The 21,316-nt window shown below is 40.1% G+C and overlaps 1 protein-coding gene across 8 annotated transcripts; it reads left to right on the top strand.

Moving 5' to 3' along the window:
- Positions 1-55: 55 nt before the first annotated feature.
- Positions 56-19,516, top strand: KLHL9 (kelch like family member 9). 8 transcript variants are annotated; one of them, XM_032634975.1, is made up of 6 exons: positions 69-2,576; positions 3,548-3,651; positions 5,615-5,699; positions 12,224-12,269; positions 14,466-14,512; positions 15,916-19,514. In XM_032634975.1, exon 1 carries the CDS (start codon positions 621-623, stop codon positions 2,472-2,474), a length of 1,854 nt encoding a protein of 617 aa, XP_032490866.1. In that variant the 5' UTR covers positions 69-620; the 3' UTR covers positions 2,475-2,576; positions 3,548-3,651; positions 5,615-5,699; positions 12,224-12,269; positions 14,466-14,512; positions 15,916-19,514. The 8 variants fall into 8 exon arrangements, 7 of the variants coding, with proteins under 7 accessions (XP_032490870.1, XP_032490866.1, XP_032490865.1 ...); XM_032634974.1 differs by having other exon boundaries at positions 5,596-5,699; XM_032634979.1 differs by lacking the exon at positions 3,548-3,651 and having other exon boundaries at positions 56-2,576; positions 5,596-5,699.
- Positions 19,517-21,316: the final 1,800 nt, after the last annotated feature.

Here is a 21,316-nt window from a genome sequence, read left to right as displayed (position 1 = left end):
CCGCCCACTTCCTCCCATTCCTCACACGACCGCCCACTGGCGAGGTCGGGCAGCCGCGCAGCCGCAGTAGCTGCCACGGCCGCTCCTAGCCCGGGGGATCCTGGGAGCAGGCCTTTCCGGAAGGGCCGGTTCGGCGTCGGGGCCTCGGCCCGTGTTGCAGCCCAGTGTTCCAGGCCCTTGCTCCACGACGGGCTCGTAGCCGCGGCGACGCTCTAAGGACAGCGGAGGGCGCGGCGGGCCGCTCGCTGAGGTACCCGGCTTCGCCGCCGAGCGAGCCACGGGGCCGCAGGACGTGGCGGCACCTCCCCCTTGACTCGGAGCGGAACTGCGGGAGGAGCGGCAACGCAGGCCGGACGCGGTGAACCGGGTCACTAAACTGCCTTCAGGTGATGAATTATCTACATAATAATCAGATTTGAGGTCCACAGCCCTCTGTGGTCCTGCTATAGAACAATTTTCAGAGAGTGACTGGTGTGTTCTGAGGTGTGCCACAGTGACTGTTTGCCCTTGATAAGGAAAGCAAGCTCTCTTGCTCTTGGGACATCCTCGTTTCCTTTAAAGCTTTCAGGTCATAACCTCTTTGGCCGGCATACATCTTTGTGCAAGAGGAAGGCTTTCACATGAAAGTGTCTCTTGGTAACGGTGAAATGGGCGTCTCCGCCCATTTACAGCCTTGCAAGGCAGGAACCACACGTTTTTTTACCAGCAATACTCACAGTTCGGTGGTTTTGCAAGGCTTTGATCAGCTTAGAATAGAAGGATTGCTTTGTGACGTGACCTTGGTACCAGGTGATGGAGATGAAATCTTCCCTGTTCATAGAGCTATGATGGCGTCTGCTAGTGATTATTTCAAGGCTATGTTCACAGGTGGAATGAAAGAACAAGATTTAATGTGCATTAAGCTTCATGGGGTGAACAAAGTTGGTCTGAAGAAAATAATTGATTTTATTTATACTGCAAAACTTTCTCTTAATATGGACAATCTTCAGGACACACTTGAAGCTGCCAGCTTTTTACAAATTTTACCTGTTTTAGACTTCTGTAAAGTGTTTCTTATTTCAGGAGTCTCTTTAGATAACTGTGTTGAAGTTGGACGAATTGCTAACACCTACAATCTTATAGAGGTAGATAAATACGTCAATAATTTCATCCTGAAGAATTTTCCTGCATTATTGAGTACTGGGGAGTTTCTAAAACTCCCTTTTGAACGGCTTGCCTTTGTGCTTTCTAGCAATAGTCTTAAGCACTGTACTGAACTTGAGCTTTTCAAGGCTGCCTGTCGCTGGCTAAGGTTGGAAGACCCTCGGATGGATTATGCTGCAAAATTAATGAAGAATATTCGATTTCCACTGATGACACCACAGGATCTCATCAATTATGTGCAGACAGTAGATTTCATGAGAACAGACAATACCTGTGTGAATTTGCTTTTGGAAGCTAGCAATTACCAAATGATGCCATATATGCAGCCAGTGATGCAGTCAGATAGAACTGCCATTAGATCTGACTCAACCCACTTGGTTACATTAGGAGGCGTTTTGAGGCAGCAGCTGGTTGTCAGTAAAGAATTACGGATGTATGATGAAAGGGCGCAAGAGTGGAGATCTTTAGCCCCAATGGATGCTCCTCGTTACCAGCATGGCATTGCTGTCATTGGAAACTTTCTTTATGTAGTTGGTGGTCAAAGTAATTATGATACAAAAGGAAAAACTGCCGTTGATACAGTTTTCAGATTTGACCCTCGGTATAATAAGTGGATGCAGGTTGCTTCATTAAATGAAAAGCGCACATTTTTCCACTTGAGTGCTCTCAAAGGACATTTGTATGCCGTTGGTGGGCGAAGTGCAGCTGGTGAGCTGGCCACAGTAGAATGTTACAATCCAAGAATGAATGAGTGGAGCTATGTTGCAAAAATGAGTGAACCCCACTATGGCCATGCTGGAACAGTGTATGGAGGCTTAATGTATATTTCAGGAGGAATTACTCATGATACTTTCCAAAACGAGCTCATGTGTTTTGACCCTGATACAGACAAATGGACACAGAAGGCTCCAATGACTACAGTCAGAGGTCTGCATTGCATGTGTACAGTTGGAGACAAGCTCTATGTCATTGGTGGCAATCACTTCAGAGGAACAAGTGATTATGATGATGTTCTAAGCTGTGAATACTATTCACCGACCCTTGACCAGTGGACACCAATTGCTGCCATGTTAAGAGGTCAGAGTGATGTCGGAGTTGCCGTCTTTGAAAATAAAATCTATGTCGTAGGTGGATATTCTTGGAATAATCGTTGTATGGTAGAAATTGTCCAGAAATATGACCCAGAAAAGGATGAGTGGCATAAAGTTTTTGACCTTCCAGAGTCACTTGGTGGCATTCGAGCTTGTACTCTCACAGTTTTTCCACCTGAAGAAAACCCTGGGTCACCTTCCAGAGAATCACCTCTTTCAGCACCTTCAGATCATTCTTAGGACCAAGGTGTAAAATACCTTTGCAGTGCATCATGGATGATCCCATACTTCCCCTTCAGTTGTATCTTCTTACATTGATTGGTACAGTTATTAGATAAAAAGGTAATTGATGTTATTTGTATTGCTTGGCTTAGTATGTTTATCAAATGGTTAACAAATGCATTCTGAAAATGTATTCAACATAGCCATTTTAACAAATGTAGAAAGATAAGTAGAAAAATGTTTGTTAGATGTCTTTTTGTGGTGGTGTGTAAGTCAAAGTGTAGGTGATTGTAGTAAATGTATAATTCATTATGCTTCAAAGTTGAAAGTTTTCATCTTTGACTACAAAACATCAAAGGGAGGCTGCCTGCTCTAACCTGAAATAATAAACAAAAAAGGTCTCCAAGCCTTATTAGCTGCCTCCCTTTTTTCATAGAGTTTTTGACATAGCTGCCAACTCACCAGATTGTGTGGGTACATTCAGAATATGTAACGATTCTTAGGCAGACCAGAGAAATAATAAATTCAAAAATATTAACTCAAAAAATAGTACAACCCTAAGTCAGGACTTTTTATCTTTCTGGGGAGAGGGAGAGAGAAAATACACACACACACACACACACACACATACACAATGTATATGCATGCATACACATAATTTTTAAATCAATTGGCACTTTAGCTATAGTGAAATTGTTTTTAAATTTAAATTCTTTTCTGCCTAGCAGCTATTTCTATTCAAATGGGAATTCAGTACTAGAGAATAAATGTCTGTGTTGTCTTACTGAATTGATGTAGATAAGAACTACATTAAATTGACAACCAAATTTGTCATTTGACTGAATTGTTACTACAGATGAAACTTGTCAGTTTTTCTGCTTGTATATTGTTTTCTGTAGAGTTGCCTTTATACAGGTTATTTAGCAAAGTTCAAGTCTCAGAGAATTGCTTCTTAGTAACTTTAGGCTCTGCTACATTCCACCTTTTTGTTCAGTAAAATTTATGAACAAGACAAAGATACTGATCAAAGCTATAGGTTTTTAAGTTCAGTCTCCCAACTTAGTCATTCTAACACGACTGTTTGATTTGAGGTGGTTGCCCTGGTGCTGCTCCAGCCCGTGTGCATCCTGAGCTTTGTGTGATCTGCCTCAAGGCTGTAATCTGAGCAAGCAGAAGATGTACTGTTTGGCATCAGGTCAGAAAAATGTCTTTTTGGCTATGTCTAAAGGACAGGACCAACTTCAGATTCCCTAAGAAGCCAGCTGTAGAAAGCCTAGGACACTGCTGTCTTGCATGCAGTACTAAAGTAGATCTTCAGCCTCTTCAATACCAAGGGCATCCCTACTGGTTCAGAACCACATGGGGAGAACTTAATGGGACCTTATCCGCAAATGGAATCATAAGAGTCCTCCGAAGTGAGTGATTCTGAAGAATCTGAAGAGTTACTTCCCTGGAATAATTGTCTACCTGAAGAAAAAATTTACATATTTACATACATATGTTTATATTTATATCCCTATACTTGGGAGATTGTCATAGTGTAAATCAGGAACAACCTTCTCTTTATTGACAACCTCATAATAAAACTCAGGAACCAAGACAAAAGGAATTGGCTTCAAGGGATCTGAACCTCACTGCCCATACAGGTATTGATTCATTTTAATGCTTTTATGATTTCTGCATTGGCAGAAAATTTCATACTTCCTATTTTTTTTTAAATGATTCAATTTTTTATTACTAAAAATAGCACATTTGAGAACATTTAGGAAATAGAAAAAGTAGAAATTGCTAATAACTTTGTACATTGAATAAGCAAGAAATAGCATCCCATTTATTTCCCTAATTATTAATGAAGTTAAATATTTGTGTTTTTTGAGTAGCTGTGTTCCTCTTTAATCGAATGTTAATATCCTTTGCCCTTGTAATACCTATTGGAGTTGCTTCCTTTTTCATATCCAGTTATAGGATCTCTTTATATAATAAATATAATTTAACTGGCATTTGCTTGCATTGACTTTTTTTCTCAATCTGTTAGAGGTTTACAGAGACAGGGCTGTTTAGTTAATTTTGAGATCAAATTTGTCCATCTTTTTGCATTTTGACCTTTTGGGTATAATTTTGCTATGGTTCCTTTATTTTTTACATCATTTTGATGTATTACTTTTTTGGTGCTAATTCTGACATGCTGAGATGGTATTGCCCCATGTCTGCTCTGCATAAGCTTTTCTCTTTCCCTTGTTGAGAAAAGGTTTCTGCCTTCTATTACATTTGACTGTGTTGCTTTGTAATTAACTAAATATTGTTCAGCCAGGTAAGTTAACTGCTCCACCTTTACCGCCTGCCTCCAGCCTCACACATCCCACCTCTCATTCTTTTACTGTATAACTTTCTGCAATTGACAGGACTCTTGATAAAACAGCTGACTGGTGTTATGCTAATTAAATCTAATTAAATCTGGAATTCCTTCCTTACAGATAAAGAAATTTGAGGTGACTAAAATGATTGGAAAGATGTCTATTTTACAAGCTGATAGTTTTTTTTACAGAACATTTAGAAAAATATTTAAAAGAGGATAAAAGCTGCAAGCATGTAAGGCATTCTGTTAACATTTTATTTCTTGGTTTAGTTTTTCTGATACTTTCAAAAATAAGTTTTGTTAAGTTTCCTGATTATAAAAATAATTCCTATTACAGTAAGTACAGGAAAATGAAAGTGAACAGAGGGTGTAAATTATCAGTGATTACACATGTCAAAAGTAACATGTTAATACTAGGTATATTATGAATTTATATATGTACAGACATTTGTCAAATACTTTGCAAATATGTCAGAACTTAAGCTAAAATCTGGATGATAAAAGGAAGTAAGTTCAACTTCCAAAGGCACACACTGCTTTCTCCAAGTTTTCTAAAATCTGTATGTATTAGAAAATAATATGTAAGGTGCTTTTTTCCTAATTATCAAATGCATGTGCATTAAGAAAAACATTCCATTTTAAAACCAGATAAAAATCCATATTTAATTTTTTTCCCACTTGCCAAGAGTAGTATTTCTGTAGATTACCTGCAAAGCAAACATATTTAATCATGTTCAAATTTTTCTGGTTTGTAATTAAAATTATCTTGTTCTGATTATAAAGACAAAATATACTCCTACAGAAAATTTCATTCAAAACTACAGAAGCATACTATCAGAAGTAAAACCAACGTTCTATCCGCAGCTCAACGATTGAAAGACCTTAGGGTAAGTTAACCTCTCTAAGCTTCATTTTCTCATTTGTCTATGGGATTGGTGGTGGGCACTAATAATTGTTATCTATATCAGAATTGGAAGGAGATGATATTATAAAGTGATTAGCATAAAACATACACAGGGAAGCATTTAGTAAGATATTTGTTACTGTCATTGTATTGCATAATTTTTTACTTTAGTTTTGTCTTAATGATTTTCACAAGTTCTTTTATTTGAAAGTGTTAAATGTCTATACAGTATTTCACCCACGAATGTGCCTTCATATTTTTTTTCCATTTCCCTACGGTTATATATTTAAATATCTACCCCCAATTTTTTATCATAAATTAAGCAAATTTAATATTCTTTCAAAAAATTTTGTTTATCTCTTATTACCCTGTGATAATTTCTAAGTAAAATCTGAGTCAAATAGTGTAGGCTTTTTTAGGCTTTTGAAAAATATTTCCAGGATTGTGTGACTATACGTTTCCACCAGAATGTGTTTAGTGACTATTTCAAAGGCAATCTTGGCAGTTCTAGTTATCTTACTGTTTGGATTTATATTTCTTTAATTATTGGAAACACTGAATTTTTTGCTTATTGAGCATGTGCATTTTTTCATATGTGAATCATTTGTTCCTGTCTATTATTTTAAGTATCCTATTAGCTACAAAGACTTTTTTCCTCAATTTATGTCATTTTTGTGGGGGCTGGGCTATTCAATTTTTTAAAATTCAGATATAATGATATTTGTTTCAGGCATACAACATAATGATTCTATATATGTATATATTATGAAATGATAAGTCTAATTAACTTCCATTACCACACATAGTTAATACAATTTTTTTCTTGTGATGAGAACTTTTAAGATCTACTCTCTTAGCAACTTTCAAATATACAATACAGTATTATTGATAGTCACCATGCTGAACATTATATCCCCAGGACTTATTTGTACCTTTTGACCACCTTTACACATTCAGTTTAATAGTCAAATATGTCTGTCTTTTATTGCATTTTGACCTTTTGGTGATAATTTTTTTTACATAGTACTGATGTCACATTCTTTGTCCTTTATTGCTTTGTCAGTGCTTATTCTTAACGTGCTAAGGTAGCATTTACTGCCTGTCTCTTGTTCAGATAGCTTTTCTTTTTTCTCGTTGAAATGAAGATGAATTTTTAAAATAAATTTATGAAAATTCCTTTTATATTAAGACTATTAATCTATCTTTACAGCAAGTATTTTCCCATCTTTCTTTGAGTGCATGTCTTAACATACAAGGTATTTTTTTTTTTTTTTTTTTTTTTTTTTTTTTTTGCGGTATGCGGGCCTCTCACTGCTGTGGCCTCTCCCATTGTGGAGCACAGGCTCCGGACGCACAGGCTCAGCGGCCATGGCTCATGGGCCTAGCCACTCTGCGGCACGTGGGATCTTCCCGGACCAGGCACGAATCCGTGTCCCCTGCATCGGCAGGCGGACTCCCAACCACTGCACCACCCGGGAAGCCCCCAACGTATTTTTTGTAATGTAGTGAAATTAGTTTTTCCTTTGTCATTTTTTTAATGCTGTCTTGCACAACTTCCCCCCATCATGTGAAGGTGTAATTACCCCGGTATTTTATGTTATTGTTATGGATACAGCTTTTTACTAGTTTTCTGTTTCCAAGTTATTATCCACTTGTTCCATCACAACTTTTTGAATAATCTTTACTTTCTCACTGAATTTTTATGCTTTGTAAAAATCATGTAATAAAGGTCTTATTTATAATGTGGGCAAACTAGGGTCTTTTTCTTCAGTTATAATGATATTTTATTCAAGTTGTCCTTGGCATGTAGATTGCTGTTTTGAATGGGGTTTTGTTTTCACATTATATTTCAAACTATTGCAGTAGTAGGAAATACATGATTTTACCATGTTTTTGTTATTACTCATTGATTCTTAACATTTTGAGGGGATTTTGGGGGATTCTGTTTTTTTTACCTTAGAGAGTCATGTTATCTGCACAGTATAAAAACCTTTTTTCATATTATTTGTATCATAATTTAAAGCATTGGTTAATACTTCCAGCAGATTATAGTTGTAACACGAGGCATTGTGCCTTGTAGGTAATTTTAATAGGGATAATTCTAGAATTAGAATTTTAAATTCCTTTGTTAAAGAGAGGTATTTTTTATTTTTTTTAATTAAAAACAATTTTTTTTATTGGGGTATAGTTGCTTTACAATGTTGTGTTAGTTTCCACTGTACAGTGGAGTTCCCTGTGCTATGTATATAGCAGGTCCTTATTAGTTATCTATTTTATACATATTAGTGTATATATGTCAATCCCAATCTCCCAATTCATCCCCTCCCACCCCCACCCCCCACTTTCCCCTCTTGGTGTCCATATGTTTGTTCTCTGTATCTGTCTCTATTTCTGCCTTGCAAACCAACTCATCTGTACCATTTTTCTAGATTCCACATACATGTGTTAATAATTTTTGGCTGTGTTGTGTCTTTGTTGCTGTGCATGGGCTTTCTCTAGTTGCAGCGAGCAGGGGCTGCTCTTCATTGTGGGCTCAGTAGTTGCAGCGCGTGGGCTCTAGAGCGCAGGCTTGGTAGTTGTGGTGCACGGGCTTAGTTGCTCTGTGGCATGTGGGATCTTACCAGACCGGGGATCAAACCCGTGTCCCCTGCATTGGCAGGCAGATTCTTAAACACTGCACCACCAGGGAAATTCCCATACTTTTAAAAATGAATGTTTTGGAATTTCTCCCCCGATTTTGATACCTTATCTGTGTTGCTAGTATCCATTTTTAAGCATATATTTGAATGGCAGAGTGATGGTTGAAAAAAGAAGACTTAGATATTCACTAAAGATGATTGCATACACTACAGAACTGTTAAAGTTGTGGTCCTTAACCAAATGCACTAATAATAGTTCCTCTATTTTCTTGGTAACAGTCTCTGAACAACTACTTTCTAGGGGTTGATGTTATTCTGCCACCTACTGGTTGAAAGTCAAAATCCTTAGTTAGATGGATTACAGAAAATGTAGGCTTTTTAAAAAAACAGTAATGACAAAATCCAGCAGAAGTTTTTATTGTGTGTGTGAAAGTTCAGTCTTCAGGTGATACTCAAATGAATACAAAATCCCTATGGTAACTCTTAGTGTATAGAAAGGGTCAGATATTCAGAGAAAAAAAAAATTTTCCTGTGGTTCCATTAAAGAAAATTTTTAAATTGAAATATAGTTGATGTGTAATATTATATAAGGTGTACAGTATAGTGATTTATAGTTTTAAATGTTATACTCAATTTAGTTATTATAAAATATTGGCTATATTCCCTGTGTTGTACTATATATCCTTGTAGCTTACTTTATACGTAATAGTTTGTACCTCTTAATCTCCTATCCCTTGTATTGCCCCTTCCCCCTTCCCTCTCCCCACTGGTAACCATTAGTTTGTTTTCTATATATGTGAGTCTGCTTGTGTTATATTCTCTAGTTTGTTGTGGTTTTTAGATTCCACACGTAAGTAATAGAGTATTTGTCTTTGTCTGACTTATTTCACTTATTGTAATACCGTCCAAGTCCATCCATGTTGCTACCAATGGCAAAATTTCATTCTTTTTTTTGGCTGAGAGGTATTCCATTGTATATAGATACCACGTCTTTATCCATTTACTTCTGTATATTGGCAATTGTAAATAATGCTATGAACATTGGGGTGCATGTATCTTTTTAAATTATTTGGCTGCATCTTAGTTGCGGCATGTGGGATTTTCGTTGCGGCATGTGGGATCTTTGTTGCGGCATGTGGGATCTTTCATTGCAGTGCGTGGAATCTTGCATTGCAGCGACGGGCTCTTCATTGCGGCGTGCGGGCTCAGTAGTTGTGGCGTGTGGGCTCTAGAGTGCATGGGCTCAGTAGTTGCAGCATGCAGGCTTAGTTGCCCTGTGGCATGTGGGATCTTAATTCCCTGACCAGGGATCAAACCCATGTCCCCTGCATTGGAAGGTGGATTCTTAACTACTGGACCACCAGTGAAGTCCCACACGCATCTTTTTGAATTGGTGTTTTTGTTTTTTCCGATATGTGTTGCTGGGTCATGTGGTAGTTCTATTTGTAGTTTTTTGAGAAACCTCCGTACTGTTTTCTCCTGTGGCTGCACTAATCTACATTCCCACCAACAGTGTACAAGGGTTCCATTTTCTCCACAGCCTCACCAACATTTGTTATTTGTGTTCTTTTTGATGAGAGCCATTCTGACGGGTGAGGTGACATTTCATTGTGGCTTTGATTTGCATTTCCCTGATGATTAGCAATGTTGAACATCTTTTCATGTGCCTCTTAGCCATCTGCATTTCCTCTTTGGGAAAATATCTGTTCAGTTCTTCCCATTTTTTAATCAGGCTGTTAATTTTTTTGATGTTAAATTGTATGAGCTGTTTATGTATGTTAGATATTAACTCCTTATAGGTCATATCATTTGCAAATATCTTCTCCCAATCAATAAATTATCTTTTCATTTTGTTGATGGTTTCCTTTGCTGTGCAAAATCTTCTCAATTAGGTCACATTTGTTTATTTTCGCTTTTATTTACTTTGTTTTAGGAGACAGATCAAAAAAAATATTGCTACAATTTATGTCAAAGGGTGTTCTGCCTATGTTTTCCTCTAGGAGTTCTGTGGTATCCAATCTTACATTTAGGTCTTTAATCCACTTTGAGTTTATTTTTGTATATGGTGTTAAAGGATGTTCTAATTTCATTCTTTTACATGTAGCTGTCCAGTTTTCCCAGCACCACTTATTGAAGAGACTGCCTTTTCTCTATTGTATATTCTTGCCTCCTTTGTCATAGATTAACTGACCATAAATACATCAGTTTATTTCTGGGCTCTGTATTTTTCCATTGATCTATGTATCTGTTTTTGTGCCAGTACATACTGCCTTGATTATTGTAGCTTTGTAATATACCCTGAAGTCAGAGAACATTATTCTTCTAGCTCTAGTCTTCTTTCTCAAGATTGTTTTGGCTATTTGGGGTCTTTTGTGTTTCCATACAAATTTTAAAATTATTTGTTCTAGGTTGGTGAAAAATGCTCTTGGTATTTTGATAGAGATTGCTTTGAATTGTAGAGTGCCTTTGGTAGTTTGGTCATTCTAACAATTTTAATTCTTCAGTCCAAGAACACGGTATATCTTTCCATCTGTGATGTCTTCAATTTCTTTCATAAATGTCTTACAGTTTCTGAGTACAGGTCTTTTACCTCCTTAGCTAGGTTTATTCCTAGGTATTTTATTTGTTTTGGTATGATGGTAAATGGGATTGTTTCCTTAATTTATTGTTCTGATAGTTCGTTGTTAGTATACAGAAATGTAAGATTTCTGTATATTAATTTTGTATCCTGCAACTTTACCGAATTCACTGACTAGCTCTAGTAGTTTTCTGATGGCATCTTTAGGATTTTCTGTGAATAGTATCATGTCATCTGCCAACAGTGACAGTTTTTCTTCTTTTCCAATTCAGATTCCTTTTATTTCTTTTTCCTTTCTGGACTTTTCTAGGACTTCCAAAACTATGTTGAATAAAAGTGGCAAGAGTGGGCATCCTTGTCTTGTTCCTGATCTTAGAGGAAATGCGTTCAACTTCTCACTGAATATGTTAGCTGTGGGCTTGTCATATATGGCCTCTATTACCTTATGTTCCCTTTATGTCCATTTTCTAGAGTTTTATCATAAATGGATGTTGAATTTTGTCAAAAGCTTTTTCTGCATCTACTGAGATGATCATATGGTTTTTATTCTTCAGTTTTAATGTGCTGTATCACATTGATTGATTTGTGGATATTGAAAAGTCCTTGCATCCCTGGGATAAATCCTACTTGACCATGATATATGATCCTTTTACTGTATTGTTGGATTCAGTTTGCTAATATTTTTTTGAGTATTTTTGCAACTATCTTCATCAGTGATACTGGCCTGTAATTGTGTGTGTGTGTGTGTGTGGTATCTTTGGTTTTGGTTTCAGGGTGATGCTGGCCTCATAAAATGAGTATGGAAGTGTTCCTTCCTCTGCAATTTTTGGGACTAATTTGAGAAGGACAGGTGTTAACCCTTCTTTAAATGTTTGGTACAGTTCACCTGTGAAGCCATCTGGTCCTGGACTTTGTTGGGTTTTTTTTAAATTACTGATTCAGTTTCACTATTGGTAATTGGTCTGTTCACATTTTCTATTTCTTCCTGATTTGGTCTTGGGAGATGGTACCTTTCTAAGATTTGTCCATTTTACTGGCATATAGTTTTGTAGTAGTCTTTTAGGATCCTTTGTATTTCTGTGATCTGGGTTGTAATGTCCCCTTTTTCATTTCTGAGTTTATTGATTTGGGCCCTCTCCCCTTTTTTCTTGATGAGCCTAGCTAAAGTTTTTCAATTTTATTTATCTTTTCAAAAAACCAACTCAGTTTCATTGATCTTTGTTTTTTAGTCTGTATTTCTGCTCTGATCTTTCTTCTACTAACTTTGGGTTTTGTTTGTTTTTTCTCTAGTTCCTTTAGGTGTAAAGAAAGATTGAGACTTTCCTAGTTTCCTGAGGTAAGTTTGTATCACTATAAACTTCCCTCTTAGAACTGCTTTTGCTACATCTTGGAGATTTTGGATTGCATTGTTTTCATTTTCAGTTGCCTTTAAGTATTTTTTGATTTCCTCTTTGATTTCTGCAGTGATCCATTGGTTGTTTAGGAGCATATTGTTTAGTCTCCACGTGTTTGTGTTTTTTTGCACAAAACACAACTTTGTAGTTGACGTGTAGTCTCATAGTGTTGTGGTCAGAAAAGATGCCTGATGTGATTTCAGTTTTAAATTTACTGAGGTTTTGTGCCCTAGCATGTGATCTATACTGGAGAATGGTCCACGTGCACTTGAAAAGAATGTGTATTCTGCTACTTTCGAATGGAATCCTCTCTCTATATATCAATTAAGCCCATCTGCTCTAATATGTCACTTAAGACCCGTGTTTCCTTATTGATTTTCTGTCTGGATGATCTGTCCATTGATGTAAATGGGGTTTTAAAGTCCCCTACTATTATTGTGTTACCATCAACTTCTTTTATGTCTGTTAATGTCTGTCTTATATGTATATAGGTGCTCCTATGTTGGATGCATATATATTTACAATTATATTTTATTCTTGGATTGATCCCTTGACATTATGTAGTGTCCTTCTTTGTCCCTTGTGACAGTCTGTTTTAAAGTCTATTTTGTCTGATAAGTATTGCTACTATGGCTTTCTTTTGACTTCCATTTGTGTGGAATACCTTTATCCATCCTCTCACCTTCACTCTGTCTCTAAATCTGTAGTCTCCTGTAGGCAGTGTGTGTGTGTACACACACACACACACACCTGCCTTATTCTTGTGTCCCTTCAGCCACTCTGTGTCTTCTGATTGGAGCATTTAGTCCATTTGCATTTAAGGTAATTATCAACATGATATTCTTATTGCCATTTTGTTAATTGTTTAGGGGTTGTTTTTGTAGGTCTTTTTTCCCCTTTTCTTTTGTTCTCATGATTTGATGGCTATCTTTAATGTTGTTTGGTTTTCCTTTGTGTGTGCATTATAGATTTTTGGTTTTTGGTTCCCATGAGGTTTTTATATAGCAATGTGTATATCTCACACACACACACACGTGATTAAGTTGCTGGTCTCTTAATTTCAAATGCATTGTACTTTCCTCCCCTCACAATTACTGATTTTGATATATTTTACATAATTGTTTTGTGTATCCCCTAACTGCTTATTGTGGATATAGATGATTTGATTACTTTTGTCTTTTAAGCTTCCTACTAGCTTTGTGCTTGGATGATTTCCTACCTTTACTGTATGTTTGCCTTTACTGGTGAGCTTTTCATTTCATAATTTTGTTTCTAGTTGTCGCCTTTTTTTTTTTTTTTTTTGCCTAGAAAAGTTCCTTTATCATTTGTAAAGCTGGTTTGGTGGTGCTGTACTCTTTTAGCTTTTGCCTGTACATGAACCTTTTGATTTTGCCACCAAATCTGAAGGAGAGCCTTGCTAGATAAGAGTATTCTTGGCTGGATACACCCTCCTCAAGTACCATAGCAAAGGTTTTTCCTCTAGAGCCTTGCTAGATAGAATATTCTTGGGTGCAAACACCCTCCTCAAGTACCATAGCAAAGGTTTTTCCCTGTCATAATTTTAAATATATTGTGCCACTCCCTTCTGGCTTGCAGAGTTTCTGCCGAAAAATCACTTGATAGTCATGGGGATTCCCTTGTATGTTTGTTGCTTTTCTCTTGCTGCTTTTAATATTCTCTTTAATTTTTCTCATTTTAATTACAATGTGTCTTGGTGTGTTCCTCTTGGGGTAAATCCTCTATGGGACTCTGTGCTTCCTGGACTTGGGTGACTGTTTCCTTTCCCAGGTTAGGGAAGTTTTCAAGTATTATGTCTTCAAATGTGTTCTCAGCTCCTTTCCCCCTCTCTCTTCTCATTCTAGGACCCCTATAATGCAAATATTAGCGTGCTTATTGTAGTCCCAGAGGTATCTGTAACTGTCCTCATTTCTTTTCATTCTTTCTTTCCAGTGGCAGTGATTTACATGACTCTGTCTTCCAGCTCACTGATTCATTTCTCTGTATCATTTAGTCTGCTGTTGACTCCTTCATATATATTTTTCATTTCAGTAATTGTATTCTTCATATCTGTTTGGTGGTTCTGTATATTTTCTAACTCTGTTAAAAACTTCTAACTTCTCTCTCCATTCTTCTCCCAGGTTCTTTGATCATCTGTACCATCATTACCCTGAATTCTTCTCCTCAGGTAAGTTGTGTATCTCTACTTCCTTCTTCCTTCGTCTGGAACATGTTCCTCAGCAACCTCATTTTGTCTGTTTCCTAACCTTGGAGAAGGGGCCTTCTGTAGGAGATGTCTTATGCGTCCCAGCAGCGCACTCCCATCTCATTTCCCATGCTATATGCTCTAGGCATTCCCCCCATGAGGATTGTGTGGGTCTTTCTGTTGTAGTGGGCTATGTGGGAGGTCTGGTAGGCTTGGTTAGCCTGCAGTGTGGTTGGTTGCCAGGCCCTGCCTGGTGCAGAGGCTGCCAGCTGCTGGTTCGTGGGGCCTTGTCACTGGGAAGCTGACTGCAAGACCCCAGGGGGGCCACAGGGCTAGTGCTGGCTCACTGGTAGGTGGAGCCAAGGTCCAGAAGACTCTGGGGCTGTTGCCTGCCCATGTCCCAAGGTTAGTGCTGGACTACTGGCAGGCAGAGCCAGGTCCTGGAGTCTGGCTGCAGGGCCCAGGGATCACACAGCTGGTGTCAGAGCACTAGTGGGGGTTGGGGGAGGTGGTTCCTAACACACTTGGGCACAGGGTCCAGGGTGTCCCCACGCTTGTTTTGGCCTGCTAGTGGGGAAGGCTGGGGACCAGCTTATCCCAGGGCAGGGTGTAGCTAGCTGTGGGTAGACTGGGTCCATTGGCTGCAGGACTGTGGTTTTGAATCTGGTGTCTGCCTCCCTAATGGGTAAGGCTGGTCTAGAGCACCACTGCTTGCCCACTGGTGGGTGGAGCCATGTCTAGAGGCCTCTGTGGGCTTAGGAGGTCCTTACACAGCCTGTCTGCTGTGTTCCCACCTAGTAAGTTGCTTGGGCTGAGGTGTCCCAGCACTGGCATCTATAGGCTGTTGGGTGGGGTCAGGTCTTGGCACTGATGAGCTAGAGAGAGGATCCCACAACAGTGCTTGCCCGCACCAGTGTCCACGTGGTAGAGAGAGCTCCCAAGTATGGCTGCTGCCAGTGCCCATGTACCCAGGGTGAGGTGCAGCCCCCCGGCCCCCCACTGCCACCTCTCTCAGAGACTCTCCAGGACCAGCAGGTAGGTCTGGCCCAGGCTTCTATCAATTTACTGCTTTTTCCCTGGGTCCCACTGCAGGGAGATTCTGTGCCCTTTAAAAGGGGAGTCAATGTTGTGAGTCTCAACTGGTGGGGAAATAAAGCCCCACTGACCTTCAAAGCCAAATGCTCTGGGGGCTCGACTTCTTGGTGCAGGACCCCCTGGCTTGGGAGCCCAACGTGGGGCTCAGAAGTTACTCCTAGGAGAGAACCTCTGCAATACAACTCTTCTCCAGTTTGTGGGTCTCCCATCCCGGGGGGTATGGGACATGGTTATATCTAAGTCTGCCCCTCCTACCCGTTCTCATCATGGTTCCTTTTTTATGTCTTTAGTTGTAGAAGATCTCTTCTGGTTGGTTCTGGTCTTTTTCATTGATGGTTCTGCAAGTACTTGTGATTTTGGTGTGCTCATGAGAGGAGGTAAGCTCAGGGTCTTTCTACTCCACCATCTTGGCCAAAGAGAGTATCTTTGATACAACACAAAAACACAGATTTAAATATCTTTGACCTTTATCTTATTGATAAATTCATATAATTTGAGTTTTATAAAAAATCTGCACCATTTCATCTGGATTCTAAGCATTCACACCCACTACTGTGTGGTTTTTTTTAATGGATTATAAACTAAAGAGCTTCAGCTTACAAAGTATCACACTAACAGAGTAAATCTTTTCAGTGGCAGAAAGAATTTAATGTGCAAATATCCAGGTATAAGTAAACTTGATTAACTTATAATATTCTAAGAGCTTTTATATATTGGTTTGCCCATGCAGATGCTAGGATCAGATCACTGCTCTACCCACAAAGCTTTCATCCACCCCAGACAACACATACATAGCACACATGTGTGATACAGAGTGGCTTCTGGACCAGCTGATCCAAATTCTTTTTAGTACCATCCCTGGGTTCTAAGAAAGCCTATTTCTTGGCTAGGGAACTACCCATTTCCTCTATCTCCAAAACACTGTCTCAGAGCAGAATATTCTCATACTGAGTATTCTTTCTCCCAGGATGGATATGATTGAAAACAGGTGACCTCTTAATTGTGCCTCCCGAAGCCTGTCAAAATGCACTTATGCCAATAGTTCTTTTCTAGATATAACCTTCCTTGTTCTTTCTGTTCTGTTTAATACAGTATTAGAACAAGATGAATATAAAGCTGCTGATGGCAGTTAAGGTCTGTTACCTGAGCTCAGATGTTTCATTGTGTATACAGCCCTTTCCCAATTTTAAGTTCATGCAGTATTCTAGCTCTTTATTGGCCCATCTTCCAGAAGGCTGTGACTATAGAGGTAGAGGTTTATCATTCTTTGCCTCGTTTCACCTAAGAGCCTCATCAGCAGAGTCTATATTTGTGAATGGAGGGCAAGTCTAATTTCTACTGACTGAACGTTTATCTTAGTTTGGAAGGATACTTTATCACTTAGAAGCCAACACATTCCAGCCAGGAATTAGTGATCCATAAAAACAACTCATTTCTTCCTACTAGGCAGAGTGTTTGGGTATTAATCCCTCCATCCTTCTCCAGATAACACAGATTTCACAAACCTTCTATGCATCCTATGTATACAGGCACACTCAAAGGCATCACTTAAGCTCAGAGAATGGGGAAAGAGGGTTTTCTAACTTTCCAGGCTGACTCTCCATTAATGAGCTAACCTGTGGCCTCAACTTTTCCTACTTCATCCTGTAAGGGGAGTGGGTTATGGATTCCACTTACATTGTCCACTTAGTTTACTTCTCCATCTTCCGTATCTGCATCTCATTCACCCCCAACACTTACCTCATAGTGCACTTACCAGCCATGTGCAACACGTTCCTGGCTATCATTTGGGAGGAATACTTCTGTGTGTAGACCAAGCTCAAGGAGATGCCTCTAGTTAGCCCCCAAACTCAGTGTCCAGAAATGGGCTTTTACATATCCTGCTGGGCGCTTGCAGCTGGTCAAAGCTCCCAGTGCACAACCTGCTAATGTGGAGTACCTACTGGGGCACAGTAGAGAAGCCCTGTCAAGATCTAGGTAGTGATCAGGATTATAACTTTGAGAATGACCTAAGTCTGCTGAAGCATTGGTTGTGTGCAGAGGCAGGAGCCGCAAGGGGACTTCGTTCAGGACAGTGGTAGAACTGGGGTCATCTTGTTACTGCTACTAACCAGTCTCGAACTACAATCAAGTCACGAGCTGGATGTTTTGCTAAAAAATCATTAAAACTGATTATTCTCCTATCCATAATCTCACTTCCCTGGGGTCGTTAGTACATCAGTGATGTTGCTGGACCAACACCATTCTATTTGGAGAGATGTGCAGATGACTGCAGATGGTGGTATCAGGCACAAGAAAAATGCATAACTTGCCACTCCAGTGCTCTATCCCTGCATAGAAAGAGTGGTTAATTTTTCTCTAGTATCCTGTACTGTCACCATCCCACTGCTGGCTTTCAGAAGAACATGGTCAAAAGAAAAATCTCAACAGTACTACAATTTAACTCTTAATAGCCTTTGTCCATCCCATAGGAATGACTTTACACCCCAGACCTTACCTCTACCACAGTCTCAACAGTTCTCTTCTACTCAAGGTGACCTATAAAAATGGCTTTTATTAATACCCAGAATATAATGCTGAGAAACACTATTCTCTCACATCATAGACTATTATCTATTTTCTCATACATCTCTAATCATCATCTTAAAGGATCTGAGCCATGTAGTCACTTTGATACAACAGAGCAGCAACCTGATTCCCAAACCAGATGCAAAGCTTCATACAGTGGGTTTTCATATGCTGCATTCCTCATTTATCCTGGCATTATATTTTCCAAAGAAAAACAGGAATTTTCCAAAGAAAAACAGGAATGGGATTCTCCTTAGTTCCCTTGCATGGGGGAACACAAGGTGATCTTCCTAACATTTCTGAAGAAATGTGGCCAACAACACAACCCTCTCAGCTTTAGCGTGACTGTAAGAAAGCAGCAAGGGGCTTCCCTGGTGGCGCAGTGGTTGAGAATCTGCCTTCCAATGCAGGGGACACGGGTTCGAACCCTGGTCTGGGAAGATCCCACATGCCACGGAGCAACTAGGCCTGTGAGCCACAACTACTGAGCCTGCGCGTCTGGAGCCTGTGCTCTGCAACAAGAGAGGCTGTGACAGTGAGAGGCCCGTGCACCGCGATGAATAGTGGCCCCTGCTCGCGGCAACTAGAGAAAGCCCTCGCACAGAAACAAAGACCCAACACAGCCAAAAGTAAATTAAAAAAATAAAATTAAAAAAAAAAAGGCAGCAAGGACTCCCCAAGCTCCACTGCGTTCCTAGAACCTCTAGAAAAAACACTAGTTCACATGAGCTCATACGTTTTAATCCTGAACTGATACCCTCTTCCCTGAGTTCCACAGAATCAGGTAACCCAAGCTCAAACCATGTACAAATCCCCTTACCCCTCCTTCCTACTGAGCCTCATCATGGTTCTTCATGGTGAGTACTCTCACTGGCTGCAAGTTAGGAAACCTGACTTGGGTTAGCTATAGAGCTGATCCTGGGGCGTCTAGCTGGGCTTCATTACAACTCCAGGAAAGAAAGTCATGTGAGAGCATCCAGAGAGAACTAGCACAGTCTTCCAACTGTGCTGTTAGTGGTCAGAGAGAAGAGAATTTGGTGTTAATTTCTTTGGAGGCTACTAATTTTTTTGGAGGGTGAGGGTGGAACATGCTCCCTTTTACTTTATGCATATAAGTAATGTTTTTAACTGTTCAAAAAATATCTGAAAGATTTGAGAAAAGCTCTGTTTCCTTCAATTAATGTGACAAGAAAAAAGGTCCAGAGATTTAGGTCTGTCCATAATATTCTCATAGCTACAGTGTAGACATATTGTACATTAAACACTCAGCAGCGTTGTGACCACCTAGAGGGGTGGGATACAGAGGGTGGGAGGGAGACTCAAGAGGGAGGAGATATGGGGATATATGTATATGTGTAGCTGATTCATTTTGTTATACAGCAGAAACTAACACAACACTGTAAAGCAATTATACTCCAATAAAGATGTTAAAAAAAAAATACTGGCATCAAAGCATAAAAAAAGTAAATAAAAAAAACTCAGCAATGTGAACACATCTTGTACCCAAGTCCCTTGAAATAAGATTATCAAAAGCACTGATTTTGAAGACCTCCTGGAAGATAAAAACATATTTCATAGTCTTCGCTCTAAGAGCAGAACGCACAGCTTAAAACCGCACAGCAACAGAAATAGAGCGAGACTTTGACAGATTTTATCTACCAAGGACAGCAACAATGCTGTCTCCCACCCCATGTGTGCCTTGAAAACTATGCCATTTCTCACTAACTTGATGTTGGTCTACTTCATCCCTCTTTAAATATGGAAAGGCTTGTATTCGGCTGCACCCCGAAGGCCTCCAAGCCCCGTGGCTGCCCAGCCTGAAGACCTAAGAAAGAGCCCACAGACAGCGGAAACATCAATGTCTTACTGGACAGGGAATCTTAAGAAAAAGGTCCTGCAGCGACACCCCGTGGACAGCAAGCAAGACGTGGCGGCAATCTTACCCATTTGAGGGAAGCTACTACTATACAGGCAATTTTCATCAGATTGGCTCATCAGTTACCAAGGAAACCAGTAGCTGGGGCCCTTCCATCACAACCCCTCAGGTTAATGACCAACATCTGAGCAGATACTGATGTTTCCCTATTATGAGGTAGCAGGTGGAGCCGTTTTGGCCTAAGCATTAGAACAATCACTAGGTGGGCCCGGGGCGAGCACTCTGGTGGGCGTGGGGTGTGAGGGAAGTGGGGGCTGGTCTAGCGGGGGATGCACGAAGAGCAAGAGAACAGCCGTCCTGAGTGTCCTGACCACACACCCCACCCCTACACACCCTGCACGACCCTTACAATCTCCGTCTGCCCCTCTTCCGAGACACCCCCGGGGTCAGGTACATAGCGGCGCACCGCAACCAGATACCACAAATGCAATACACACAACAGCTGCTAAGAAGTGTCAAGAGTAAGCTAGGCCCTTGGCACACAGGGCAGGAAGAAGGCAAGAGTCTTCAGTTGCCCCCCCCATGGCGGCATGAGCCAGGTGGATTTCCCATGGCATCTCGCTGCACACCCAGCCATCAGACTCATTTTGCAGCCTGGCCACCATGGTGGCCCAGTCCACAAGCTGATTCCCTGCCCTCAGGATAGCGAGGAAGTCTAGCAGTACAATACAGGGAGGTGGTGACCAGTAAGCAAAATACAAGCCTTAATAGCATTCTCAGATAACACCAGCCCTACCTGTGGTTTCTGTCCTGGCCTGCAGTACCACACCGCCTGTCCACGCTCAGTCCCCACAGCCGGCGCCAAATAATGGAGCCTTTCAATTAGCAAGGCATCAGCAGGATTGGAAGGCAGGTGGAAATACCAGCGCTTATCTTTACCAGCCCATTCTTGAACTGCATGGCCAAGAAAGTGGGATTCCTTGGTCGCTATCGATGTCTATGGTGAGAAAGGAAGACAAGAGGGAGTACAGCCATTTTGAAAAAAAGACCAGACAACGGTCTTGGGCAAAACAGGTCTTGCAAGCTAGAGAACAAAGGCCAAGGGGTCCTGAGTCCTGGGGGTGGGATCAGAGAGGGGGACAACATCCTCCCAGGAATAAAAGATGATCTCTGTTACATTAACGAGTATACCTAGTTGCCACAAGGGAACAAGCTCAACTGCAGATTTCAACCTTACCTGTGCCGGG

This window comes from Phocoena sinus, chromosome 6 (assembly GCF_008692025.1).
Source record: "Phocoena sinus isolate mPhoSin1 chromosome 6, mPhoSin1.pri, whole genome shotgun sequence".
Lineage (NCBI taxonomy): Eukaryota > Metazoa > Chordata > Mammalia > Artiodactyla > Phocoenidae > Phocoena > Phocoena sinus.
The sequence above is the reverse complement of the archived record's forward strand: the minus strand, read 5'-3'. Positions and strand labels throughout refer to the sequence as shown.